This window comes from Fusarium falciforme, chromosome 11, assembly GCF_026873545.1.
Source record: "Fusarium falciforme chromosome 11, complete sequence".
Classification (NCBI taxonomy): domain Eukaryota; kingdom Fungi; phylum Ascomycota; class Sordariomycetes; order Hypocreales; family Nectriaceae; genus Fusarium; species Fusarium falciforme.
The window spans coordinates 910,105-936,373 of NC_070554.1; the positions used below are offsets into that span (position 1 = coordinate 910,105).

General features: G+C 50.3%; 11 protein-coding genes across 11 annotated transcripts; 8 read left to right on the forward strand and 3 right to left on the reverse strand.

Annotated features, from left to right (window-relative positions):
* Positions 1-747: 747 nt before the first annotated feature.
* NCS54_01320100 (CFEM domain-containing protein) lies at positions 748-2,288 on the forward strand (the record flags this gene model as incomplete). Its single annotated transcript, XM_053158407.1, has 4 exons — positions 748-864; positions 915-1,050; positions 1,120-1,795; positions 1,853-2,288. The coding sequence occupies 4 exons, from the start codon at positions 748-750 to the stop codon at positions 2,286-2,288; spliced, it is 1,365 nt and encodes a 454-aa protein (XP_053014382.1).
* Positions 2,289-3,311: 1,023 nt separating this feature from the next.
* NCS54_01320200 (Hypothetical protein) lies at positions 3,312-4,093 on the forward strand (the record flags this gene model as incomplete). Its single annotated transcript, XM_053158408.1, has 2 exons — positions 3,312-3,636; positions 3,702-4,093. The coding sequence occupies 2 exons, from the start codon at positions 3,312-3,314 to the stop codon at positions 4,091-4,093; spliced, it is 717 nt and encodes a 238-aa protein (XP_053014383.1).
* A 570-nt stretch (positions 4,094-4,663) lies between these two features.
* On the forward strand, positions 4,664-6,080 carry NCS54_01320300 (HET domain-containing protein; the record flags this gene model as incomplete). Its single annotated transcript, XM_053158409.1, has 2 exons — positions 4,664-5,866; positions 5,955-6,080. The coding sequence occupies 2 exons, from the start codon at positions 4,664-4,666 to the stop codon at positions 6,078-6,080; spliced, it is 1,329 nt and encodes a 442-aa protein (XP_053014384.1).
* A 1,984-nt stretch (positions 6,081-8,064) lies between these two features.
* Positions 8,065-8,499, reverse strand: NCS54_01320400 (Hypothetical protein; the record flags this gene model as incomplete). Its single annotated transcript, XM_053158410.1, has 1 exon — positions 8,065-8,499. The coding sequence occupies one exon, from the start codon at positions 8,497-8,499 to the stop codon at positions 8,065-8,067; it is 435 nt and encodes a 144-aa protein (XP_053014385.1).
* Positions 8,500-9,879: 1,380 nt separating this feature from the next.
* NCS54_01320500 (FAD-binding-3 domain-containing protein) lies at positions 9,880-11,052 on the forward strand (the record flags this gene model as incomplete). The annotated part of the gene is made up of 1 exon (XM_053158411.1): positions 9,880-11,052. One exon carries the CDS (start codon positions 9,880-9,882, stop codon positions 11,050-11,052), a length of 1,173 nt encoding a protein of 390 aa, XP_053014386.1.
* A 139-nt stretch (positions 11,053-11,191) lies between these two features.
* NCS54_01320600 (Hypothetical protein) lies at positions 11,192-12,260 on the reverse strand (the record flags this gene model as incomplete). Its single annotated transcript, XM_053158412.1, has 3 exons — positions 11,192-11,658; positions 11,720-11,727; positions 11,809-12,260. 3 exons carry the CDS (start codon positions 12,258-12,260, stop codon positions 11,192-11,194), a joined length of 927 nt encoding a protein of 308 aa, XP_053014387.1.
* Positions 12,261-13,099: 839 nt separating this feature from the next.
* NCS54_01320700 (Helo-like-N domain-containing protein) lies at positions 13,100-13,525 on the forward strand (the record flags this gene model as incomplete). The annotated part of the gene is made up of 1 exon (XM_053158413.1): positions 13,100-13,525. One exon carries the CDS (start codon positions 13,100-13,102, stop codon positions 13,523-13,525), a length of 426 nt encoding a protein of 141 aa, XP_053014388.1.
* Positions 13,526-15,135: 1,610 nt separating this feature from the next.
* Positions 15,136-16,925, forward strand: NCS54_01320800 (MFS domain-containing protein; the record flags this gene model as incomplete). The annotated part of the gene is made up of 4 exons (XM_053158414.1): positions 15,136-15,250; positions 15,304-15,624; positions 15,677-16,143; positions 16,197-16,925. The coding sequence occupies 4 exons, from the start codon at positions 15,136-15,138 to the stop codon at positions 16,923-16,925; spliced, it is 1,632 nt and encodes a 543-aa protein (XP_053014389.1).
* Positions 16,926-18,051: 1,126 nt separating this feature from the next.
* Positions 18,052-19,918, forward strand: NCS54_01320900 (Hypothetical protein; the record flags this gene model as incomplete). Its single annotated transcript, XM_053158415.1, has 8 exons — positions 18,052-18,378; positions 18,441-18,638; positions 18,689-18,803; positions 18,860-19,017; positions 19,066-19,201; positions 19,248-19,493; positions 19,539-19,645; positions 19,697-19,918. 8 exons carry the CDS (start codon positions 18,052-18,054, stop codon positions 19,916-19,918), a joined length of 1,509 nt encoding a protein of 502 aa, XP_053014390.1.
* A 3,122-nt stretch (positions 19,919-23,040) lies between these two features.
* Positions 23,041-23,608, forward strand: NCS54_01321000 (Hypothetical protein; the record flags this gene model as incomplete). The annotated part of the gene is made up of 1 exon (XM_053158416.1): positions 23,041-23,608. The coding sequence occupies exon 1, from the start codon at positions 23,174-23,176 to the stop codon at positions 23,606-23,608; it is 435 nt and encodes a 144-aa protein (XP_053014391.1). The 5' UTR covers positions 23,041-23,173.
* Positions 23,609-23,877: 269 nt separating this feature from the next.
* Positions 23,878-25,783, reverse strand: NCS54_01321100 (Hypothetical protein; the record flags this gene model as incomplete). The annotated part of the gene is made up of 6 exons (XM_053158417.1): positions 23,878-23,988; positions 24,038-24,389; positions 24,447-24,572; positions 24,621-25,075; positions 25,124-25,313; positions 25,368-25,783. 6 exons carry the CDS (start codon positions 25,781-25,783, stop codon positions 23,878-23,880), a joined length of 1,650 nt encoding a protein of 549 aa, XP_053014392.1.
* Between the last annotated feature and the right edge of the window lie 486 nt (positions 25,784-26,269).

The following is a 26,269-nucleotide window of genomic DNA, read 5'->3' on the forward strand; positions in this document are numbered from 1 at the left end:
CACCGTTTAAACACTCAACGGAGAGAAGTAGTTCAATCGCCAAGGTCATTACACCGTTAGACTGTCACATACAAACTTACTTTCCTGTCGTGCATTTTATGCAGCCTTCCCGGGAATGCACATGTCGTCTTGTGGCTGGGACCTGCCAAGGAACCGGATTGCAGCACCAATAGATGATCACCTTGGCATTCTCCCTCGCCCAAGACCATATTTCATCTACAGGAGGTGATGCACATGACCGAGAACAATCAAAGGAGATGTAATTGAAAAGAATTTTTGACATTGTGCTCAAAGGGGCTTGACTATGGCGATAGGCTTCAAGTCTCGTTGAGCACCCAAGAAGGTTAAGCGAAGGTCATAGCTTGTCCTTGACAGCCTCACCCAGAAGCCTCAATGAAGGGCCCTTTGGCAGTACAGTACGGTGTAAGAACAGGGAAGGTGTCAGTGGTTACCCCAGAGCATGAACAAGCCCGTAACAGCAGAGGCTGAATGATTCGCGATATGTGGCGTTCCGGGGCGGCCATGGCTGCACCCGAGCCAATCCCTCTCTCGACAAGCTGGTCATCTCGACGCCTCTTGAAGTCGGATGCGGCACGTCAAGAGCCACGGCGTAAGGAAACTTCAGCACGTAACTCAAACATTGGTAATCCTGCAGAACTGTGCATACAAAGTCTCGGTTCCTCCCGCAGCACCGCCATCGACCTTCTCAACCTTTGACCTTTCCATGTTCACTCGAACAATACTACAATGGGCCTCCAGCACCGTCTAATACTTACATCAATTCTATTTGCCTCATTTCTCGTACCAAAGGCCCTTGCGCGAGACCTTTCCTCACCCAGCTTATCCGAGTATCCTCGCTGTGCAGTACGACTCACCCCAACCCGAGGATCCCCTCTTTTGACACGCTTTTCTAGGCAAAATGCATGATCACCGCCCTTCAAGGGGGCTTTTGCGCCCCTGGCAACCAGACGTGTATTTGTGTACACCACGAGTTTCAGCAAAATGTCACAAGCTGCGTGTCCGCGAGCTGTACCATACCCGAAGCATTAAGTGCGTAAGCTCCGTCCAGCCAAGAATAGGTCACTACCTACGGGATCTGCGCTAAACCTGATACTGCAGAGGCCAAGAACTCCAGCTTGGCAGATTGCGGTGCTCCAATACGCGACTGCTCGCAACAGTTTGCCACTCTCTCCACTACTCTCACTGTAGTAGCAGGCGTCTTTGTTGCAATTCGGTTCGGTTATAAGCTGTCGGTCTCAACCATCAACATCGATGTCGATGACTGGCTGGTCCTGGCAGCAATCTTCTCCTTCATTCCTGCTGCCGTAATCACTGTCCATGGTACAACGGCCAATGGGTTCGGTCGAGACATCTGGACTCTTAGTCCTCAGCATATTACCACAATCACACGCCTCTGCTACATCCTAGGAATATTATACTTCCTGCAGACTATGTTAGTGAAGCTGGCCATTATAGGCTTCTACATACGCATATTCCCTATGCGGGAAACCCAGCGTCTGCTCTGGGGCACCTTCATTTTCACCTCCTTGTGGGGCGTTGCCTTTGTCATTGTGGGCATCTTTCCCTGCACGCCCATCTCGTATTTCTGGAACCAGTGGGATGGACTGCATAAAGGCAAATGCAATGACATCAATGCTATTTTGTGGTCTCACGCCAGTTTCAGCGTCGCCCTGGACCTGTGGATGCTGGCCGTGCCGCTGTGGCAGCTGCGAAGTCTCCAGCTTCATTGGAAAAAGAAGGTCGGCGTGGCCTTCATGTTCAGTGTTGGTACCTTGTAAGTTGTCTCCCCTGTGGCTCTTACTCTGCCGGACAAGTACTGATGCCTTAATAGCGTAACTGTCGTGAGCGTTATCCGTTTCAAATCTTTGGTACATTTCGGCAAGTCGATAAACAAGACATGGGAGCTATATAATGTGTCTGTCTGGTCCACCATTGAGATCACCGTGGGCATTATGTGCGCCTGTCTCCCAGCGATGCGCGCGGTGCTCGTCAAGATCTTCCCCATATTGTCCTCTTCATCGACGCAAAGCAGCAGAGGCAATCAATACTACGAGCGACATAACAGTCTTCCACCCATGGCTGGTAGAATGGGGGCCCAGGCTGTGGCAACTGCCAGCGCCAATCGACTGCATTCCGATGAGGAGCACTACGTGGAGACACCCGGGATTATCTTTCACAAGACCTATGGTGTGCGATACAGCGAGAGTGATGAAGCGAGGCTCATGCCAGAGAAGTCTGGAAACCCATTTGGTCAGAGGAAGCAGTGACGTACGGAGGAGACAATAGTTTGCGAACGGGAAGCTGTTGAACGTTGTGAAGAGCTATGGCTCGGTCATTTGGTTGAGAGAATCATGCACTATTTCATTAACCAAAGCAAGCATCTAATACGGCTTCTTTAAGTAGTAATACGGAGTACCTATTCAATAAGGATAAGACCCACCACTTGGTTTCATCGTCGAGTTGAGAATAAAAGGCCACTTCTGCCACAGCTGGAAATTATGCAACTTGATGACCACCGTACCCCGCGGCGTTCGTATGCTGTTTCAGTGGCAAAGTATTTATCCTTGCACTTATCGATCCCTCTATCCACGCATTGGCGTTGAAGGTGTTCCCTTGGAGTGCCAAGTTTCAGAGTTGCCCATTTAAAATGACAGCTGCGCCTGGGGCGTTATTGGAGGAGCACTTTGCATAAGAGGCTATGCAAGACCAGCCGACCGCGGCCATCAGTTCATCATTCCATGGCTCCAACTTGCTCTCTGAATTAATTTACTCGGTTCCTCAAGTCTACCTCGTTTTGTCGACAAGAGGAGAGGGCAACACAAATTGAGCTTCTGCTAACCCATATAAGCTTGATGAGGACAGAGTAAAAACTTTGCCTGGGCCCCTGTCATCCTTATTAAGTGGACCTATCTTGCATTACTCTCTGCAGACACTCAATCATCTGATGCTTGTTGGCAGACTTGCCACTGCCCGGTGATATCCTGCCAAGAGGCTTTCCCTAGCAGCACTGACGTTGATCCTTGGCATGCACAGGGGTCGAACAAGCTAGGAATAGCCGTCAACCCCTGCGCCACCTGCGCCTTGCGGTAACCATTGCGAGGGACTCTTTCCCATCTCTTGGCCCGTAGCTTTCTCTGTTTCGGCATTCAACATGACACGGCCAAGAATCCTTCTAGAACATGGATATAATAGGATGCGGCCCCGTTAGCATACCCATTGGAGATGCATCCTCAAGTTTCTTTATTCTCCGGCAATTTGTGGATAATAGCCACAACTTTCATCACAACAGAATGATTCACAAGCTCTTACTTGTTTTCGGTGTAACATGGCTTTACCTTACTGGCGCACTTGCTGAGCGCAACTGCGACAACAGACTCTGTCTCACATCCTTCCGCTGGTGCGACTCAAGCCCGTGTGATTTCCCAGACCATGTCCTCTCGATACATAGTGATCTCGGCGACCGCAATACTGGGTACGGTGTCCTCCTTGGCACCGACGAGTACAACATCACCTGGATCCATGCCGACTCGGATCATCCGGTTTCTATTGAGTGGCGATTCCTTGTAGGCGAGACCGAGCCTGATTATGGCGGAAAGCTTCTTTCCTGGGGAGTCAGTGAGTGATCTTCACTTCCTCCCTTACTCTAACATTCAGGGAGTGTCGATGCTGACCGTCTCAAGACATAACGGACAGTCACTATATTTTCAAACCTTACGACCTCTTCGCCAAGATGGCAGCTTCTCCCAAATTCAACCTCACAGAGACCGAGATCCGTAGTCTCGCCAGCGGCATGATCAACGTCATTTTCATCAGACAACCAGAAAAGGGAGACGCTCGGGATGGCTGGCAGGACATGAGCTCCCAGTTCTCGGTGCAGAACGGATGGGTTGCTGCAGCTGCCCGAGCACAGTATGACATTGGAAAGCAGAAGGAAGCTAATAAGTGGAAACTCGGTGTCGGTATCGGTGTAGGTCTTGGAGTGCCCTTCATGATGGCTGTTACTGGGCTTCTGACCTGGTGGTTTACCAAGAAGAAGTTGACGTCGACAGAACCCCCCAAAGCTACAGCCTAACAGCGGAAAACACTAGTAACCACAGGCTGTGTGTGTATGGCTACCTGTATTCACTCTATCAAGTCCTTACGAGCTAGTTCCCTGATACCCAAGCGAAGCTTTATTAAACCCGAGTCCTTAATTGTGTATTATTGTTTCTCTACTGCTGCACATGTGCCAGTTGTTGCCTTGGATGGAAGTCATCTGTCTTCAAACGACAGCACTTATTCAAGCAGTGTTGTCCAAATTCTATTCAGACAGTTCAAATGAGGTATAAAGAGATGCCCTATCTTTGTTAGTTTTCTAATCCTTGTATAGTTAGAAAGGATGACTTTTTCCCCTAATATTGCTCCGATCTATAGGGTAGATAGGTAAGGAAGGCGTCAATGTCCTCTCGGCGCTTAAATGCAGGAGTCGGCCCATAATGTAACGAAACATGGGCTGGGTATGGGTCTATGCCGCAAAGTCAAACTCTTTGATTGGTCAGGATAACCGCTGTTGATTCTGTAACCACCTCACGTTTGGACATATTTAAGGAGGAGTTAAGTATGGGTTGAGCTGCATCGCTTGTCTTGCCTTTGCACAATCGACATGTCTTTCTCATACCAGCCCTTGGCGAGCGACGAGATTCGTCTTGTCAAAATAGAGCCAGCTGAAAATGGGGACGACTCTCAGCCAATCTTGTGCACAATCGAGCATGTCAACCTTGTGCCTGGAGTAACAGTGTCTCCTGATCGGCGATTCAAAGGTCACAGCGATGCTTGGCCCGAGATCTCCAACCACCACGATACAGACGCCCTCTTTGACAAAGGCCGAGATCCGTTTGCAGTCTCACAAGGACCCTCGCCTTCCCTCGACGAGGAAGCTCGCCTGCCATGGAGATATCCATGGGGAGACTTTATCGCCTTATCATACGAATGGGGTCCTCCAACACCTCGGCGCTTCATCACTGTCAATGGCGCTCAATTCGGAGTCACACCCAACCTATACGATGCCTTGATCCAACTTCGCCGTACCCAAAGAATACGTCAAGGTTTCAGACTCTGGATCGACGCCATTTGCATCAACCAAGATGACCTGGCCGAACGTGGTCAGCAGGTTGCTCGCATGCGAGACATATATCGGTCTGCATGGCAGGTAGTCATCTGGATCGGCCCAGAGGCTGATGATAGCTCCTTGGCCCTGTCAGCGCTTCACTGGCTGGCTAACCAGTCAAGACGACCGACCCCGTTGGAAGGAGTATACCATCAAGGGATGGCGATTGACGCACGTCCGTTCTTTGTCGTTATCCCGGGCTATCAGAGTCCCCTCAGGCGTGCGGTCTATAAAGCTCTGTTCTGTTTCTTTACTAGAACTTACTGGCGACGCATGTGGATTATACAGGAAGTGGCAAACGGTCGACCTGGCGCGCCCGTTCTTTGTGGAAACAGGTGCATTGCATGGGACGATATCTACCGAGCGGCTGTCGTCATCAACAACGACCAAGCAAGGCTCGGTCGTGATATTCTCGACAGCAGCCGGCCGCCCCTGGCTGCTCTCAACACTTACGAGTTTGCACGGGATAGACTGGCCGAGGACACGCATCTGTCATCGGAGAGGCTGTGGGGGATGCAGGTTGCCTTGGGCGGCATTCAGCTGAACCAAAAGTTGAGCTTTCTGGGAGATTGGCAGGCTCTCACGCTGGTTTTGAACCTCTGCCGAGATTCAAACGTCACCGAAGAAAAGGACAGGGTGTATGGCATTCTGGGCATCAAAGCTGTTGCTGACAGGGTTGCTGTCGTGCCAGATTACACAGTCTCCTTATCCGCCTTGTATTCGTCTTTCACAACCAAATTTCTGGAGGCAGGCGACCTTAACATTCTGAGACTGATATCAAGACCAGCTGGGCCAATACCTGTCCGCCGCCGTCTCGAGACACTCCCCTCTGCTCTGCAGCATCGCACTATTGCTCCTGCTATATTTCGGTCTCTGGATTTGGTCAAAGGATCCAAACCCGGTCAAGCCCTAGTTGGCACGCCATGCACACACAATCTTCCCTCCTGGACCGTCTGCTGGACCTGCACCCCACCTCCAGCAATCCATCTTGGAGGCAGCTATCAAACTGATTGCGGCTTGGGGTCTCCATCACCCATATATCCGTCTTTGGATTTGTCAATCACAGTAAAGGGTATTATACTGGACACGATCACGTGCTTGGGCGCGTCTCATTCAGATGAGGTCGATGAAGCTTACCCTTCAAACATTGCTCCGTCCGATCATAGCATATATGGAGACTTCAAAGCCACCCAAGAGGCTCTATGGCGAACGATAGTTGGCGACACAACGTCACAAGGGGGATGCAGAGCACCGGAGGCTTATTCTTGGCTTCTTGACCGCAACCTATGGTCAGCGGACATGGACGGAGTCTACACGCACGGGTTTGGGTTCCGCCGCTTCATCACCCGCAACAAGAGACTTTCATTATGTGGCTACAATCTGGAACAGCTCATCTTTGGGCCAAAACAACGTTTCACGATTGTGAAAAGAGCAAGGGGGGCATTAGGTTATCAAGTTTGCTTTGCAACAGAAATACAACGGGAAGCCTTTTCATGGGCAATCAACGTCATGGCATGGAGGCGCCTTTTTGGTACTCGGGATGGAAGGATGGGACTGGGCGCATCATCGGCCAAAGTTGGCGATAGTATTGCGATTCTCAAGGGGTGTAATACACCAATGATCCTTAGGAGGTTGAGAGAAGGCTGGGTCATTGTTGGCGAGTGTTATGTCCATGGAATCATGTATGGGGAGGTTATTAAGGGTGAACATAAAGTAGCAGATATCAAGATTTATTAGATTGTAGCAACAAGCTCATAAGCTCTAACTCTATGTACAAACGCTATCGTTAATTTCGGTTCCAAGATAGTTGTTACTAACTACTGGCGCGGTTATCCCACCAAGTTTAAGGGCCGGGGTTTAACTATACTAAACTTGAGGGGCCCTCCCGAGGTCATAATATTGAAGGCTCGACTCAAGATCACGGCGCCTCTCTTTCCATATTCGATTCGACTAGTGTGAAAATAGATGGGAGATAAGAAGGGTATACAGGTACTGCCTCGCCCTTGTTGACGCATTCTGACTTGGATGAAATCCAGGATCGGAATCAGGATAACAAAATCAATGATTCTCTTTCTCCGATGACCTCGCCGCTTGTGGCTTCAGGACATGACATGCGCACGAAACGCGTCTTTGTTGTGATTTAGATAAATAATAGTTGAGAAAACTCATGCATACCATGATGAGTGTTGATGGTGGAGTGTTTTGCTGATGTGGTGAATGATCTATGCCTGGAGATATCCTCAAGATCAACAAGTAACAATATTTGCTCAAGGCCCAACATCTCGCGGCGACCACAACCGTAACGTCGTGAGGAGAATGTTCTACTGACACTAGATATTATCACAGATTAATATCGTCAATGGGAAGGATAATGCAAGCTTGCCAATGCCGGCGGAACGGACCACATGAATAGTCGACTCAGAATTGCTCGTCGACCTATCCTTAAAAACACTTGATGTCTCTCATCCTAACCATATCATGCCAGCGCGCTAAAAAAAAAAAAAAACAGCAAAGGGAATGCTCGTTATATCATATATCGTAAGATTCTTCATGGTCACCATTAGTGTCTCGTGCTGCACCCGATGCCGCCTCGCCGGGTGAATCTCAAGCTGACTCTCAAGTCGACTCTCAAGTTCATCCTCAAGATGGCTTGGCTTCCCTCCTCTGCTTGCAAGCAATGCTCGTAGGTGGCGATCTCGCTCCACGGCAATTGACTTCCTAATCGCCTTGAGCTGAGAGGTTATCTCGACCATCTCATGACTTGTGGGCTCGTAAACTGGCTCCGCAATCGCCAGCGCCGACTGCAAGCCTCCTCGGCCGAACTCAAGTCTCCAGTCTTACCACAAGATGATGCAAAGCCACAGAGTAGACGTATGAGTTCTGGCTTATGTGATTCTTCAAGTTGCATTACGCGAAAACAGTCGATAGCGGTTGAGAAGAGGTTGTTTGCCCGTTGAGCCCCGCGCCTTCGCCCTCCGGTAGGCCGACAAGAACATCTCCAAGGCGGATGTCAAGGGGGGGCTCCCTGTCAAATTCGGAAGACCAGCTGCGACACCGACGAGTAAGCCGAACCAGAGATTGGGAAAGAACCTCTTAACCTGGCTAGCAAGGGCTGCAGCTGACCCAGGACCATACTTTTGGCCTTCAGGCAAGGTCGTAATAATGATGTTGTGACCGTTGATGTCCCCAGCTTGAAAAACGTAATCATCGCCTCGGCTGACGGGAAACCGGCCGTTGTGCCTGTTGTCGAGCATGTAGAGAGCGGCCTGCGCATCGATATCCAACGGCGCAATCCATGCGATGGTGTAAAGCGCGGGATCTAACCTGTCCATGTTATAATGCCGTCACACTGAGGTCCGAACAGTTGGTGATGGAAGTTGACGGAACCCGAAAACGGAATCAGGCTGCGAAGAAACAGGGCTGTCATGTATTTCATCTTCACTGTATTCTTAGGTCACCTCGATCCTGGTTTGCATCAGGTGGCTGTGTCTCTGAGGTGACGTATTCTTAACTACCAAGCCGTTACTAGGCTCTGGCATGTCTTTCCTTGGCCTGGCAATTGAAAGGACACTCGGTGCTGGTAGCATGCCACTTGGGCCAACGAGGGGGCAGAGGAAGATCATAGCACCTGGTTAACATGTTCCTTAAGAAGACTGATGTTTGAACTCTGAACAGCGTGTCGATGTTTTAAGTGAGGAAGATCGCGACTTCATGACCAGGGTTGTCGAGGGTAGATACCTGAGATCTCAGGCACCAATCGCTCCTGTCCGCCCCGTTCGAAATGTCGCACCTTCCTTCCCTCCTCAGCACTTCCGAAGTTCGCGGTTCGAACAAAGTTAAGACCGACGGCGACCAGTTTGTTTATCCGATTCCGTTTCGGAGAGTAATTACCCCGTATGCACTCAACTGTGGCCCGGTAGGTACGTGGGCCATCCCCTTGTCCTGGGATCCTCAAGCCACAGCGAAAGAGCTAAAGGAACCAGAACTAATAACTTTCTTGTACAGCTTGGTGAGGCCGCAAGACGTTGGCCTCTGCCGACTGCAAGACCGAGAGATGCACCGTATTCGATAAGCTCCTATCTTAATCATTTTCAAAACACCACAAGCTCCCGGACTTGCTTGCCTTTTGTGCGAAGAAGTTGGTGACTTCTAGGTAGCCATCTTATCGATCAGGGGCTACGATTAAGGATGAAAAGCAACAGCATTGACGACACTTGCCAACAGGGTTACTGCGCACCAGTCAATGGACCTGTGACAAGAATATTTCCCCGTTCTTCGGCCACGTAAAGGAGCCATGCACACGACCTTGATGGATCCATTACCCAATTCTCCACAGGGTTTCCCCGGCAGCTGAAGGCCGACTGCGGAACACGGGCGCGGAAGCTGGCCGCCCAGAGCACAAAACACGTATAAAATTGCATGCCATTGGTTCAACTTGCGAGTGACCTGACTCCAGAGCTCCGAAAACCGCCTCGACTGTGTGGCGTGTCGGGATGACGATGGTGATTTAATCTCCGATCTTATCTGATCGATAACTTAAAAGCCAATGCCACCCGACATCCCGACGGACTTGCGACAAGTGATATCATCACTTTTAATGGCCTAAATATTGAACGAGCTGCCAAATACCCCAATCGAAGTCACCAAGACTTCATCTTTAATTCCCGAGCACCTTCTCGTCCCAGGGTTAGTTTACACCCACTACAATCCCGATGGAGTCCAAACCCAAGGCCATCATTGTCGGCGCGGGAATCGCAGGCCTGGCAACAGCCTGGTGGCTCGACAGAGCTGGCTGGACCTCGATTATTGTCGAAAGAGCCGCCAGCGTGCGAGAAGGAGGCTATGTCGTCAGTCTTTCCGGCTGCTGCCTCGACACTCTCAAGCAGATGGTCGTCTTCGACGAGCTCAAGGCTCGATCGTACAACTTTGATGAAAACCTCATCAAGGACACAAAGGGCCGCGAAATGCTCCGGTTGCACTACGCTGATGTGCATGGCGGGCTGGATAGCTTTGCTGTGCGTCGAGGTGACCTTGCCGATGTCCTTTTTAAAGCCTTGCCAGCGACGGCATCTATTCAATTCGACCAGACGCTTGAAACCGTCATAGACGACGGAGACAAAGTCAAAGCAACCTTGAAAGGTGGTGAAACCATCGAGGCCGACCTCTTGATCGGCACCGACGGGATCCGCTCCTCCATCAGAAACCAGTTCTGGAAAGGCGTCGATTGTCTGGAGGACCTCGGCTACTCTTACGCGGTATACGATGTCGACGAGAAGAAGGAGCTCGAGGCGTCATGTGTCTCTTTCAACAGCCCGGGACATCTCGATGTATTCTACTGTCTGCGGAATGAACGATTGGCTGCAATGCACATCTGGCGAGGCGACTTCGCCCATCTTCAAGAACGAGACGATCGTTTCGGCATTCTCCGCAAGGTCACAGATGGAGGAGCCGCGCAGGTGACCGAAATTATCGACAAGGCAGAAGCAGCTGACAGCGCTGTCATCATTGATGGCCTAACCATGGTGTGCTTGCCACAATGGTCCAAAGGGCGCGTTCTTCTCGTCGGAGACGCGGCTCACTGTCTCACGCTCCTCTCCGGTCAAGGTGCCGGCATGGCCCTCACATCTGCCGAGATCTTGGGCAAGGCATTGATGGCGACCAAGGGCATCCCACAGGCTCTCGCCAACCACGAGAAGAAGCTCCGCCCCGTCATCGAAAATCTTCAGCGCCGCAGTAAGAAGATGGCGACCATGTACATCCCAAAGAGCACCTGGGGGTATCATTTCAGAAACCTTGTGCTCAAGCTTCTGCCGAGTTCGTGGATTGCTTCGTGGCATGTGAGCAGTGCCAAGGTCGAGATGGACCTGGCCACAGTTAAGACCTGAGAGGTGTCGGCTGCATTCATAACCGCAAGTTGAGGGGTGCTCTCAAGGATCGCAAGGAGTCTCCAAAGCAAGCGATTCGTCTCAGATTCCATTAATGTCTAGTAACCCGTGGTCAAAATGATCAACTGCGTGACCACGTTCAAACCTTGTCCACCTGCGTCTCTTCTGTCTTGAACGCCTCCGGGTATAATTCAACCATCTTCTCATAAGCCTTCTGAGCCCTGCTCTTGAGATCCCATTCTGCATCTATGCTTGCTGTATCCGCAACCTCCTGTAGCTTCGAGGCCCAGAGCTTCCACCTTGCTGGCGTCACCTCAACGCGGTACTTTTTTGCAGGCTGTTTCACTTCCTTGATGTAGGCATCTCCTGCAATCAGAATGTAGTTAGCCTGCGCAACAACTTGGGCCTTTCGACCAATGTTGGTTGCTAATTCTCCTGAAGTACGTGTTTCGAAAGCACTTTCAAAATCGCCGGAAATCCAACGGGTCCCGTCAGCATCCAACAGGCCTGCGCTGAAGAGCTTCGCTAGTAGAGCTGATTTGTTGACCCATGAATGAGAAGTCTGGCTCGCAGTCCGGAATTCTTTGTCTCTGGTAACTCCCTGGGCTGTAGACGGAAGATCATATGAGCATCACAATAATAGGCCACGGGGCTGGCTTCTACTCACCATGACTGCTATTCCAATCTTCGGCCACAGCAGCCTCAAGCCCCCATCCGAAATAAATGAATTGAGGGTCCCATTAGTCGTTAGCGCACCGGACAATGATGGTCAACAAATTAAGGGAGCTCACCTCCTTGCTGAACTCATCTGCTGCATCGCGCTTGATACCAATCAAGAAGTTGGCAAGCCTGTCATGTCTGATGTCCGTGAAGGAAATTTTGCCCACTGTCTCAAAGACAGCGATGGAGATCTCATTTAGGATGTCCCCAGCGGCATACTCAGGCGGCTGTCTTCTCCCAAAGTCTTTTCCGGCAAAACCAGCAACGTAATGCTCGTGGAACCGTTTGATGGCCTTGGGGATTGCAGTGTCGTCGCTGTCGGGTGCGAGGAGCAAATCTCGGATAATCTCAAAGTACATGGCGCCAGAGTCGAATTGTTCATTTCCCTCAGCTATTCTATCCTCCACATGTGCCAACCAAGGGGGCCTGTCTGAGGTTGCCAGTGGCTGAACGTCATTCGACTTTGATTCATCGATATTGTTGCTCATGGTAGCAGATGTGACAATTGTGAAAGCACGAGAGTGCGGAAGGAGGAGGTTCGATAGAAGGAGAGAAATATCTGGTGACTCTCGGTTATGCAAGGACAAAGGAACAGACAAAGCCTTGTCAATACCAGGCTTGTCGATGGAGGTAGCTTGCTGGGCTGCCTGCAGAGAAGCTTAGCGGCAACGCAACAACGGTATTTCGATTTGCCGCGGGGGTTTGACTGCGCCATCTGCTGTTGTCCAATCACATTGTCACAGCGGCATGCGCGGCAAGACTCAGGTGACAGGATGCCGATGATCTTACAACGTATGAGAATCGATATGCTTAAGTGAGGAGGCCACGAAATCCCTCATAGCTAAGGAGATGATACTTTAGTACGAGTTTGTTGCTTTTGTATGGATAGCCGGTACGTCATGTATTGTGAACCTCGAGGAAGTGAGGAGCTCTAATGAACTGTATGGACATGTACCGGGGATCTATTCGAGTTAACCTGTGTGAATGGTTATGCTCTTTCTATTTCATCTCTTCGTATCCTCTGTTAAACCAAGCGGCTTTTGGTTATGAATTGGTGGCGACCTCACCCCTGATCGTTTCCTGGACCAGTCCTGTTGGCCTCATTCTTCTCTCGACATCGAGCCAGTTCGAGATCTTCAAACAGTAATAAATGCCTAGCATCCCCGGTCTTCTAACTCAATCAACCCACCAAGGGCCGGGCTTCAACTACAACAAAGAGCACGTTGTGGTTCCCCTCACAACTCACCTCACTCTAATTGATATCCTTTGAGGACTACATACCGCGAGTAAACTAAACTGTCCCCCTCCGCTATCCGTCTCGGTCAAAATGGGCGATCCTCTTAGTGTCACTGCCTCAGTCGTAGGTATTGTTGTCGCTGCTGTCCAGGGCGTGCAGCTCCTCTCCAACACCATCGAGAGAATCCGGAATGCTCCCGAGGCTGTGCGGAATATTCAAGATGAGATCCAGCAGCTCAAGCCCATCCTGACTCAACTGGAGTCTGCCATCGACGAGGGCCGTTCTGGACTCATCCTAGACTCTGAAATCAAGATTGCCCTCGAGAACTGTCACCGAGTATGCACCAAGTTCAGCGAGTCCCTCAATCACTGGATGAGGCATTCTATCGATCATCAGATGTCCATGATCGACAGTGCAAAGATTGGGATTCTCCGCCAGGATCAGATCCGAACACTGAAAGAACAGCTGAACGGGTGTACCAAGATACTCAACGTCACCCTCAACACTGCCAACTAGTCTGTTTCGCCCCCATATTTGCATCGAAGTACACAAACTTGCTGACGCGTATGAAAGTCTAAAAATGTCTCGCCAAGAAAGCTTGATAAAGGAACTGGGGGACCAAATGCTGGGACATCTGGAAACCCTCCTCAGCAAAAAGCTTGCCGAGGCTAATGAGAATCGGAAAACGATCGTACGGTATGAGGCCAAAGCCCTGGCATCAAGTGACGCTGAAGATAAACAAGACTTGATTCACGAACTTGGCCGGCAGCGCGCCACGATTGATGCATTCCAAGGGATCTGCGAAAAAGCCTTGAAGACCGTTGTATTCGAGCGAACCGGGCAGACCATGCGTGATGTCAAAGCCACGGACAATAGCGTGGCTCTGACGGGGTTTGTCAACGCAGAGGGGGAAGAGACACGTATTGAGCAGGATATATCACAGATTGCTGCAGATGGGCGCAGCATTGCAGTTGCTGGTGTTGTGAACAGTGTGGATTTTACAGCCTTGTATTCGCAATGCATCAGTCGAAGTAGGTCGGGCTACGTGCGAGGGAGGCACAGGCCATTCAATGGCACCGTATCAATGGCAAGTCCTTTTGTCGTTGGAGTTTGGCTGTCCCATTCTTGCACGAAAACTCCCTGACCACTCCCATAGCCAACCTCTTCGCTTATCCTTTTCCTGTAACAAGGCCCAAGCTCAATATCGAGTTCCTCTAAAAGAAATAGAATCCCTGGCATCCACAATAGGGCCGAAGGAATTCGCCCCGTCAAACATGATGGCGTATCATGACCCTCCAAATTGTCATGGTGGGCAAGACAAGGTGGAAGAGTGGTGCGGAACTGCCCAAAACGGAATCCCCGGGGGTCTTCCGGACTAACTGAACATCAGCCTTCAAACATGGTCAACCTCTGGTCAAGAAGCCATGGTGGTCTAGACTTCAATAATATGTCTACTACTCGAGATTCAAATTAAGCTATTAAGCAACAGGACTTTTCGGGAACGTGTGCTGCCAGGGTCCAGCGTTGCAGAGTACAAAACGTGCAACTCTTGTTGAGTGAGCCTGGAAGGCTTCACATGTAGACAGGTAGTTACGTCGTCCAACTGTTTGTAATGATAGGGGTCACGATACGAGCTTCCGTAAAATAATCTTAGGAGGTTTGCCCCATCAGCTTCCCTTAGACGACACAAAGTGAGGCATATCTGGGGACTACCTTGCCACTCCTCGCCCATTTCCTTGTTGCGGAGCCGACCTCCTGTAACATCGCGCCTCTTGAACTGTCTTGCTCTCAAGCTTTTCCCCATACTCCAACTTTTCATGGATGCCCCGGCTCGACTGGAGGGTGGCCTCGGGTCTTGACTCGTGATAACTCTTTCGCTAGCCTGGCATCTAAACCAGACTGGGTTCCCCATCTGGGGGAAGATACTTCCACGGGTTGGGGAACTCAATCAAGTAAGAAGATCCAATGCCACTCTCGAGGCTTCTAGCTTTCTATATAAATAGTGACGGATCGCTCCTCGGCAGGATCAGTCAGTCCTCTCCAGTACCAACCTCCATTCTACCTGAACCAAGTCTTCTCATTTTTCTCACCACTAGCTGATTGTTGTCCCTCTTGCCTACTCCACTATGGGGATTTTCCGCAAAGCTTCTCTGTCGCGGCCGGAAGGCGAGGCAGGCAAGACATGGCCAGCCATTGCCATGGGCTTCTTCGTTGCCTTTGGTGGAGTCCTCTTTGGCTACGGTATGACGATGTCCCCGCTGCGCAGTGTGTCAAAATGCTGACTGATTTTGAAGATACTGGAACGATCTCGGGTATCCTCGCTATGCCTTACTGGCAGCGGCTTTTTAGCACTGGCTACATCGACCCAAACGGTGACCCCAACATCACAACCGCACAAGAGTCTACGATTGTCTCTATTCTTTCCGCCGGTACCTTCTTCGGTGCCCTTAGCACGGCCCTGTTCAGCGATTACCTCGGCCGACGACCCGGTCTTATAATTGCGTGCTGGATCTTCAACCTCGGGGTCGTTCTTCAGACCATCGCCACGGCTATCCCGATGTTTAGCGCCGGTCGGTTCTTTGCAGGCTTTGGAGTCGGCCTTGTCTCGGCAATGAGTATGCCTCCTGCTGCTACCATATTTGCCTCTTGTCACTAATAGTGTACCAGTTCCTCTGTATCAATCCGAAACAGCGCCGAAATGGATTCGAGGTGCCATCGTTGGAGCTTACCAGTGGGCCATCACGATTGGCCTATTGCTAGCTGCGGTCGTGAACAATGCAGCGGGTATGAGGAACGATACAGGATCATACCGCATCCCCGTGGCAGTTCAATTCGCCTGGTCACTTGTTCTCTTCTTTGGCATGCTAGTTCTTCCAGAAACCCCTCGATTTCTTATCAAGAAGAACCAGCCCGACAAGGCCGCACTCTCGCTTGGTCGGATCCGCCGTCTCCCCTCTGACCACCCAGCCGTCCAGGCAGAATTGGCAGAGATCCAGGCCAGCCATGAGTACGAGAAGAACCTTGGACAGGTGTCTTATCTGGACTGCTTCCGTCCACCTCTGCTGAAGCGCCAGATCACCGGCATGGCCATCCAGGCCCTGCAGCAGCTCAGTGGTGTGAACTTTGTTTTTTATGTAGGTGAAGCCATTCCAACCTGAGAGAGATATTCTTGCTAACTAACAGTTAGTACGGCACCAAATATTTCCAGAACTCTGGTATTTCGAACGGCTTCATCATCTCTATGGTTACTTCCGCGATCAATGTTGCCTCGACAGTTCCTGGCATGTATGCCATCGACCGCTGGGGCCGCCGACCTCTACTCTTGTGGGGAGCTATTGGCATGTGCGTTTCTCAGCTAATTGTTGCTGTCTGTGGAACTGTCTCAACTGGCCAGAATGCCTCGACCGGCGAGATATTCGTGAAGAACATGGCCGGGCAGAAGGCCTCTGTGGCCTTTGTCTGCATCTACATCTTCTTCTTCGCTTCCACTTGGGGCCCGTTGCCCTGGGTCGTGAACGGCGAGATTTTCCCCTTGACAGCTCGGGCCAAGGGAATCAGCATGTCTGTCGCCACGAATTGGCTCTTCAACTGGGCCATCGCTTTCTCGACGCCATACCTTGTTAACTATGGCAAAGGCTACGCGAATTTGCAGTCCAAGATTTTCTTTGTCTGGTTTGGAGCTTGTTTCCTTTGCATCTTCTTCGTATACTTTTTTGTTTACGAGACGAAGGGTCTTTCACTGGAGGAAGTGGAGCTTTTGTACGATGAAGTTTCTGTTGCAAGCAAGTCGGTCCATTGGAAGCCTTCCGCTACAATGGTGCAGATTCAGGGCGGCCAGGTTGATGGAGAGAAGGTCATGGGTACTGGGGAGCTGAGCGCCTCTCACCATGAGGGCAAGTCTTCGGAGAGCGCTTGATAGGCACGAGTCAAGGGCCAGGTCTGTGTAGGATGTGGTCATATCAGCCTCTGTATACCTCTATCTTGGGCTTCCGACTTATGTAGCATTGAGAAGATGATTAAACACGTAGAAGGCAAGCCTTGGATACGTCTTCTCGAACCTTAGCCCAAAATTGACAGGTTCATGTAATCATACTGCCCTCGTTTGACCTCGCTGATCGCTATCCGTCGGGTTATTAAGGCGAAAACGTCGACGCCCTGAATTCACTTCAAAAGGCCACCCATTACAACAAAGTCTATAGTTGATTGCACCTCAAAGCTCATGCAGGTTTTTGTAAAGGAACGTCAGTCATGCTCTACCCGTTCTCCACAGCGTTGATGTGTTGCAAGGGTTGGAGCCACAAAGTAACGTCAAACCGTGAAGCCGGGACTCATCAGCCTGAAGCTCATGGATAGAATTAGTCGTGTACCTCATACGTGCTGAAGATCCACCAACGATTCACTGGTATGATACTGCTCCAAGGACGTAGAGTAATAGCGATCGGTCATGTCCCATCATAACCCTATTCCCCAACATGAGCAACATGAGGCGAACCTAGACCTACTCTAATTGGCAACTCCGCAGACTCCTGGGCATTGTGTCGGTCCTTTACCGGTCCTTCCCCATGCCATGACTCGGTATCATCCAATCAAGCGTAGCCTTTCATGAAGTGACAAGTCTGGTTCCAGGAACGCCGGGATGGGGATCAGTCTAGATTATCGTGGGGCCCCACAGATATGGAGGAAGTAATGGGAAGGACCGTCTTCTGCGCCACATCAACCCTATTACCTCGAGTCTGCTTCTTGGGAGTTCCATTACTTCATGTTGACGATCAACTAAAGGGTTTCATTAGAAACAGATTGGTTTTGCTAGTTCGGGTGGCACGGCGGCCTTCCCGTGTAAAGTGGCAGACCCGGAATTACTGATTCGGGTAATACCGCGCTAGTTCTCAACCTCGAGCTTTCCATCTCGGCTACTTCAACTAACTTGTTGTCTATAAGCAGTGCTGTTAATTATAAAAGCAACATGGAAGGAGACTCTTCATTGAGAATGACCAAACATCCGCATACGCATACGCAAGTGACCTAAACGACGAAGCGACGCCATGACTCTCCTTACAACCAGATCTGTGGCATCAAAGTGCCTGAAGTGCCCAACATTTCTTGCTGGGAAATGTGCAGGAACCATGGCCACCAAACGGCGCATGGCAACTGAGGCTGTTGTTTTCAGTAGAAAGGACAAGAAGGAGGGCGACATATCGTCTGTTTTCACGTCCTTCTCTGGCCGAAAAGCCGAACCCTTACCCGAGAGATTCCGAGACCTCAAGGCGAACCTCACTGCCGGATTTGAAGAGCAAATTCAGAAATCCTGGGATGATTTGGTTGAGGTTCTCAAAGTTCGAACTGAAGAAGTCGCGAAAAAGCGCGAATCTGTACGTCGTGAAAGATGATGCATTTGTCCCAGGATGGTATGACGCCGTGCTAACTCAAACAGATCATTCCTCAGATTCAATTCTCCGACATTCAGACTAACAATGTCTCCTCGGCCAGCATTGATGCTGTTCGACGAACCGGCGTTGCTGTCATCAGGGGCGTTGTGCCCAAGGACACCACCGAGGCACTTCTCAGCGACGTGCGCCAATATTTTTCCAAGCATGCATTCAAGGGCTTCCCATCAGATGCCGTCCAAAAGGTCGGTGACGTTTTACCTCCGTAGCAGATCGCATTTTTAACACGAACCAGGTCGTTTACGAGTCGTACTGGAGTCCATCCCAGGTCAAGGCGAGGTCGCATCCAAACATGCTGGCCACACAATCGTGGATGAATCAGTTTTACCACGCCGACGCGGATCAGAAAAGTTAGTAGCCTTGCTCCAATATCTTTACCTACAAAAGCTGACTTTGCCAATTCCAGTTGACCTCAGCACTCCACTCTCTTATTGCGACCGAGTCCAGATTCGTCCTCCTGGTGATAAACAATTTGCGCTTTCTCCACACGTTGATGGTGGAGGCGTGGAACGATGGGAGGACAAAGCCTACAACCATGTTTATCGCAAGATATTCCAAGGAAAGGTAAGATGAAACTTTTCATCTATGAAGCATATAGTTAACCGTGAGAAGTGGCAAGAGTATGACCCGTGGGATCTCACTGGCCGGCTCGACGCCAACATGAACATGTATGATGGACCAGGAGGTTGCTCTGTGTTCCGCACATTCCAAAGCTGGCTTGGGTTGTCTCGACATGGACCTAATGAAGGTGAGTTAGCAGCCCTCCATACGCCGAATTGTGGCTAATCAAAAAGGAACTCTCGTCGTTCATCCCATCTTGCAGCCATCTACGGCTTACTGGATGCTCCGTCCGTTCTTCAAGCCCACCCAGAGGGGCTCACTAAATGGGTGGAAGTTCTCCCTCGACGACGACGATGGCAACGTTTTTCTTCACGGTGCGAATCCTGGAACCGCGCAGGAGCATAACCCTGACCATCATCCGCATTTAATGTTGAGTGAAACTATGATACCTTACCCTACCGTCGAGCCTGGCGACACTGGTACGTTCACATGAGGTCAAAAGAACATCATGCTAACATCTGCAGTGTTCTGGAGTGCCGACACTATCCACGGCACGGAGAGCGAGAACACGGGAAACGTCGACGCCTGCGTTTTTTACATTCCATCGGTCCCGCTGACAGCTAGCAACGCGGTAAGATGCTTGAGCCTTGTTTGTGAAGAACTTCTAGCTAACGTCGCGCAGCAATACGTTGCGCAGCAGCGGGATGCCTTTCTGAAGGGAGTCCCTCCACCTGACTTCCCTGGTGGTAGCGGAGAGTCTGAGTTTGCGGACAGAGGAAGCACCAAGGATATTCTGAGTGACTCTGGCAGACTTGCAATGGGATTGAGCCCTTTAAACACATCGGAAGCGACCAAGGGGAAGGAGGGCCTTGTGTCTGAGGTGAACAAGATCTTGGGTTACTGAGAGAGTAATCATGCAAGAAAGCGGTTTTGGTGTACCTCTTAGCTGACATGGCTACGGCATGTTGAGAGTTTGAAAAGTAGTCCTGAAGATGATCGGGTGCTTACTCATTCCTTCGTTAGGCCGCATAATTCTAATTCCATGGCTGTTTCGATATCATAGAGTAAGTAACTATGCAAGAGAATACGGGCTTGAACTATTCCTCATTTTTAAACTGCAAACCTCGCATTATCCACCGTTGCTGCTTGCGTACCTCGATTCTACAGGGTGGGATGAAGCCGGCGAGGGTACGGGGAGCCACAAAGGCAGTTCCCGCACAAGCTAATCAACTTTTGCTACAACCCTCTTAAGTGCAGCCGTAAAAAGCTGACGCACGCTACTGCAACATTGTCCACTTCGCGACTGCATCATGATGTCTTTTGTTCGCCTTATCTCAGCCATCTCCTGCGCTATGAGTGGCGAACTACCCTTCTTGGAATTTTCCGAGTTCATCGCCGGAGGCATCAATGCCAGAGAATACGTCGATTTTGATGACAGGGCTGATATCAGGTTCGAATTAAATGGCAAAAGGATCACCCTCTTTGTCTTTGCCAGCTCTCTAGAGGGAGAGAACGGAGGCGAAAATGAGGAAGGGCGCTTCGAGGATCAGTTCATCCCAATTTCATCTATGAGCCCCCAGCCAGATTATCACTTCCCAAGTACTCATCAAAAGATATCATGATCAAAGAGGAATACCTTGGGGGTATTTTTAGCGCCGCCAAAGCGCGAATTGGGTCCCAAATTCTATCTTGCAAGGCTTTTGCGAGCGGGATCAATCACTCGGATCTTGATAAAGAGGTTGAGACCCATCACGAGATACACCAAGCTTGCATCAAAGCTGGAATTCAGATACGAATTCCATAGCTCAGAAGGTTTATAGTGTATGCAGACTCGGGGGCCGTAATTGGATTCGTACGTGGATTTGTTGAGTCCGGACCCTATGGAGGCACCCTCAGCGAGATACGTCTGAATAACGTACCGAAGAAGTTGAGGCAGAAATGGCTGCTTCAGATAAGTGAGACCATAAGGTTTTTGCACAGTTTGGACTTTTCTGGGGTGACAGAAAGGCAGCGAATGTGGTCATCGATCCGAATAACGACGCTTGGCTCATTGACGTGGCGGGTGGATGGACGAATGGGTGGGTTGACAAGAAGGTCGCTGGTACGATGGAGGGTGAAAACCAGGCGTTGCGGAGGATGACAACGTATCTGGGCTTTGCAAATTAGATATCCCTGCTCTGGCAAGGAAATCTCTATGTCTGCATATGCTTTGATAGATACCTTGCTTCGCATATACCTTTCTTTTGGTAGTCATGTAGACCAATATTTAATGATATCACGCAGCTTGTGCACAAGGCATGGTGGCATCCCAACATGTAGAGCTGTATTCCAGCAATGTTTGGGACAAGCTCCTGTTAACGAGACCCGTAGCCAATCCTTCCCCCTGACCAGCCCAATGTTTGACCGGACAAAAACATCGTTTGTACCTCAGCCCAAGTTTTTGTACTAGACTTTCATCTCAACCATTTGTACTACTCGAATTGCTTTGCGTCTTCGGCTTGTTCTCATGATGGCCCGCCATCGCATGCAGACCCTGGCAGTAGCTTCGGCAATCGGAGGTAGTTGCGGGGAAGTCAGACATCAACTAGACAGATCTCAGCCCATTATTCAGTATTTTATGACTATTTCTTTGTCGATCTTTGATCCAGGGGATCCGAGTCGTCAATAAACGCTCAGCATGGTAGCCATGTTTCAGTAAGTCGAATCATAACTCGAGTCTTCAACACACGCAGGGGCCGGAGCTTGGTGGCCGGCGCCGGTTTGCAGAAACCAGGCTTTCATTGGTCAACTGAGAGGCAAAATTTCCCTCGTATTCTTTGACAGGCATTACCCCTCAGTTGATTGTAGACCGGACTGACGCTGTGGCGTGGCAACTTGTCTCGTCAAGGACACAGCTTGGCAGTTCAATGTGCGGAACCGATTGGCTGAGGTGGCACGGCTTCATGTGGCTGACCGAGTTGAGAACTTGTGGCGAGCTGAAATATGTATGTCTCGCTCGCTGCGTTCAAAGAGCCTAGACAGCAGCGTTTTGGCGAGATTGCATGCGGTACCCCTCAATTGATGTCCAATGAATCCCTGCACTAGGTTGACTCTTGGGCGGTTACAGAAACATGGCTTGGAGAATGATTCCCCTTCGTAGATGAGTTCACACACTCTCTTATGGCATGGAGCCGGCTTAGCAAAGAATTGGCATGGAAGAGTTGAGGAGTGTTTGATAAGACTTAAGAAAACGCGGATCACAAGGAAACGCCGCGTAATTCGAACCTCATGCTTGGCCAAGACCTTGGCCATTCGAAGCATCAGGTACTGTACTATTCGCAGCTCAACCCCGCACGACCTTGATGTGTTGGGCTACAAAGGTGGTGCAGCCCGTGTTGATATGTCTCACCCTGAGTGAATCATTTTATGCAGCTACTCTAGGCTGGAACATAGTTCGCTAGTACCGAGTTCCGCAGAACTCGGACAAGCTTCTTCATTCACACTCAAAGCGGTAAAGATTCACCCGTAGGGCGAGGGGTATCAACATCACAAGTGTAGACTAGGTACTGACTCCTTTCTTAATAGCCACGGTAGGCATCTAATCCATTGTTTCGACATGATGGATTGTTGTCTTCAAATAGGCAAGACTGGATGTGCTAGCCGAGACAAATGGGTGACATAAAGCTCAACCCCTCTCGCAAACGCATACTTGACCTCACAGCCCAGCTTCACAGACAAGGGCAACTCAGACAAGACCCCGATGTTGCATTGCATTTCGAGACATTGACCGCTGCCTATGGTGCAGGGTCTCGAAGCCAATGAGGCAGAGTATACAGGCCACGCATGTCAATTGTCGTCAGTGGGATGTTGATCTTGACACATCGCAGAGACCGTTGTTGAGACATCCTCGATCCTCTCCTTGCTGCTGACGCGTCTTGAGTCTCCGTATTCGCATCTCGGGTCGTCGGGCTCGTCTTCACCTGGCCGAAAACTTACTCTCAACAGGTATAAAAGGCCTCGTCTCCTCGACGGTTCTCTCTCCTCTCCAGACATCATCAGCAACTTCACTGCCTCTTTCACAACTACAAACACTTCCTTACTACACTCAAGCTTCCAAGCAACACATTCAAGTTCGTCCTCCAACATCACACGCAAGACCCTTCACTAACACCCGCCTAGAATGCCTTACACCATCAAGGTCCGCGTCTACCAGACCAACACCAACGCCTACTTCCACATCGTGGAGAAGGGCTGCTGGCACTACGCCAAGGGTGCTGAGTGGAGCGAGCACAACGGCGTTCTCACCCTGACCATGGGCGACAGCGGCACCTCGGGCATGCTCCGCTTCAAGACGGAGCAGGGCAAGGAGGCCTTCTTCATCGCCATGGGCGTCCACAACTACAAGCCCTGGGTCGACACCGTCACCGGCCTCGCCGACGACGTCACCTGCGTCAAGGCCCTGCCCGAGTACTACGGTAACGCCTCCGACAGGACCCGTTCTAGGGAGTCTCAGCGTACTTCGCAGTCGATTCTCAACATTGACCGCAGGACCATTGCTACTGAGTACAAGGTTGCACAGGGCAATGATCTTGAGCTCAACATTATCATCAACTAAGCGGTAGCGGGGGGAGTGGAAGACTGTCTGTCGTGATTTAGGTACTTGCTTGAATCAGGACTTGTAGATTTTCCAACAATTCCGATACTATACTTGAATGTACCCATGATCTTGTTTTGTGAGTGATGAGGTGTGCGTATCAAGTACTTTCAATGTCCAAAGTCCCCAAGTGTGCCCGTCCATTCTCCAGGGATATCACAGAAACGGCAAAACATAGACCTGAATAATGCTCAGCTATCAGGTAGAAAATACACGTGTGCTCAGACTTGTCACTCCACATCAAACTGTTCGGTTTCAATCAACGGCTTCAAGGACCGTCGTCGTAGTGAGTCCCTTAGTCTGCCTGAGGGTTTATCAAGTCCTAGTGCTTTTGCGATGGCCTATTTCCAATGTTAGTCAGAAACTCCCAAGGCTGAAGCATGTTCTTACCTGGCCAAATGTCGCACTGACACTTGTCGGATCTTCCACATCACATTCAGTATAGCCGATGGCCCCAGCTCTTTCGGCAACCCGACCGCCTTCAATTGAGTTATCAGGCAAGGCTTCCACTCCAGGCTTGTTCTTGTATGTCCCCACGATGAGGTAAGGAGTTCCAGGACAGTGCTGAATAATCTCGGGGATCCATTTGTACTCGACCTCTTCCAGTTCAGCGCTCGACGTCGTCTTCCGTGAAAGGACAAGAAATATGCTAGTTGATTGGTAGCTTAAAACTCGAAGCCGCGTGTACTTCTCTTGGCCGGTCGTATCATAGAGTGCCAGACGTGTCAAATGGCTATTGACTCTGCTTTGGGTTAATGGCTTGATACGAGGTGAGTTTGAGTAGACTATGAGCACTTACTTGACTTCTACAACAAAATTCTCAAACGTCTTTGGCGTATACTCGCGCGAGGTGGCACCTCTCGGATACGCATAGGTCTGAAGTATTGTATTCTTCATAGAATTATCATCGCCGACGACCACGATTCTAAGATTGTATGTTAGCAACGGCGACAAGCTCCATTTGGAGACTCACTTAATAGCTCTTTTGGCATGGTACCCCCTCAAGGCGGAGGCAACTAGTCGTGTTGAGCCTCTGCTACGCTCACCAGTCGGCCTCCTTGTCGGCCTCGGTCTTGCTTGGGTTGGTGTTGGGGCATCTTCTCTTCCAGGCGACGGCTCCACAAGTGTATAAGTTGTCGTGGTAGCAGTTAGCTGCTCAGTAAGCAACATGGAGAAAGTTGACCCAGGCGCCAGGAGGTCAATGTCATCTAGAGTGATTGGAAGACGGAAAGCCGACACGATGGATATGTCGTTCAAACTTAAACCCGAAAGCATACTCCAAGCAGCATTCGGCGCTGTCGATGATGTGAACGAAACGTCGGATTCGTTCAACTGGGTTCGGTTGTACACTCTAGATCTTTCAAGAGCTAGCTCAAAGTCATTCCTCGCAACGATGGAGGGACTCGTGATAGTGATGGACTGTCTCTTCTGTGATGCCGATGAGATAGAGGAGGAGGAGGAGTCAACACTTCTCACGCTCAGGAAAGACAGTCGCTTGGAGATTATGGATGATGCATCATCAAAGAATTTGACTGATCGACTATCAGACATGAGGTTGCCTTCAAGACGCTGTAAGCGATGTGCGAGGGCTTCATTCTGCTGCAGGACTTCGTCCACTTTGGAAAGGAGCGTGGTATGGCTGGTGCGAGCCTCCAACTCGGATTTGCTGTACGGTATTTCATGTCAGTAACACCCAGTATATTGCATAAACGTGCCGAACCTCTGCAACACTGCCACCATCAATGATAGCGAGCTCTTTTGAGATTCAAGTCTCGGCAAGAGACCCATGACTCTCTTCTCACTCCATGCCCATCGAAGGCGGTGCATCAGCCCATCTTTGGGACAGACAATCGATTCAAGCTCCGAAATTGTCAAGACTGAATGAGTTATGACGATCGAAAGATGGTCCAACTGAATCAAAGCTTTCCGAGAGGGGTCGAGGCTCTCGATTGAGTCGATGAGCGACTGCACCGACGACAGCGTCAGCTTCATCTGTTCCACCGTCTCAAGTACCGAGGCTGCGGAGCTGGGCGCATCCGCAGCGGTTGAAACGAAATTGGACAGGACGCCATAGACCTTGCCCGCAGCGGCCACCAGGCCAACAACAGACGCGGCGATACTCAAAGGATCAGCCATGAGGTCTTTGAAAAGCGACAGAGGCCGCCGGACAAAGTGCAAGGCCAACAATCGCAGCGCGAAATGTCACGAGGGGCTGAGTCCATTTTATCGCGTTTCTGGCCAGTTATCAGCCTGGTGGCTTGGACTATTGAGGCGTCTAGTCGCGTTGAGAGAGCAAGGACAGCCAATCAACGGATGGTTCGTAGGTTGCACAGGGTGGCATTACGGCGCGACCTTGGAACACCTTGGCAATAAGTGAGATACCCTATAGGATATGTGGAAACTTTTAACTCATCCTACGATATGTTCGTATCATTTCTAGCTTGAGACATATGCCCAGAAACGACTAGAAACTCAGGGCTCAAGTGCCTAAGTGCCTTCAATCCTAAATTAAACATGCGGAAGTAGATACTCTAGGGCAAGGAAACGCACGTGTTGAGCTGACTAAGAAAGAATCTGAGTAACGCGGTTGTTAATGTAAACAACACCATGAAAACGAAATGG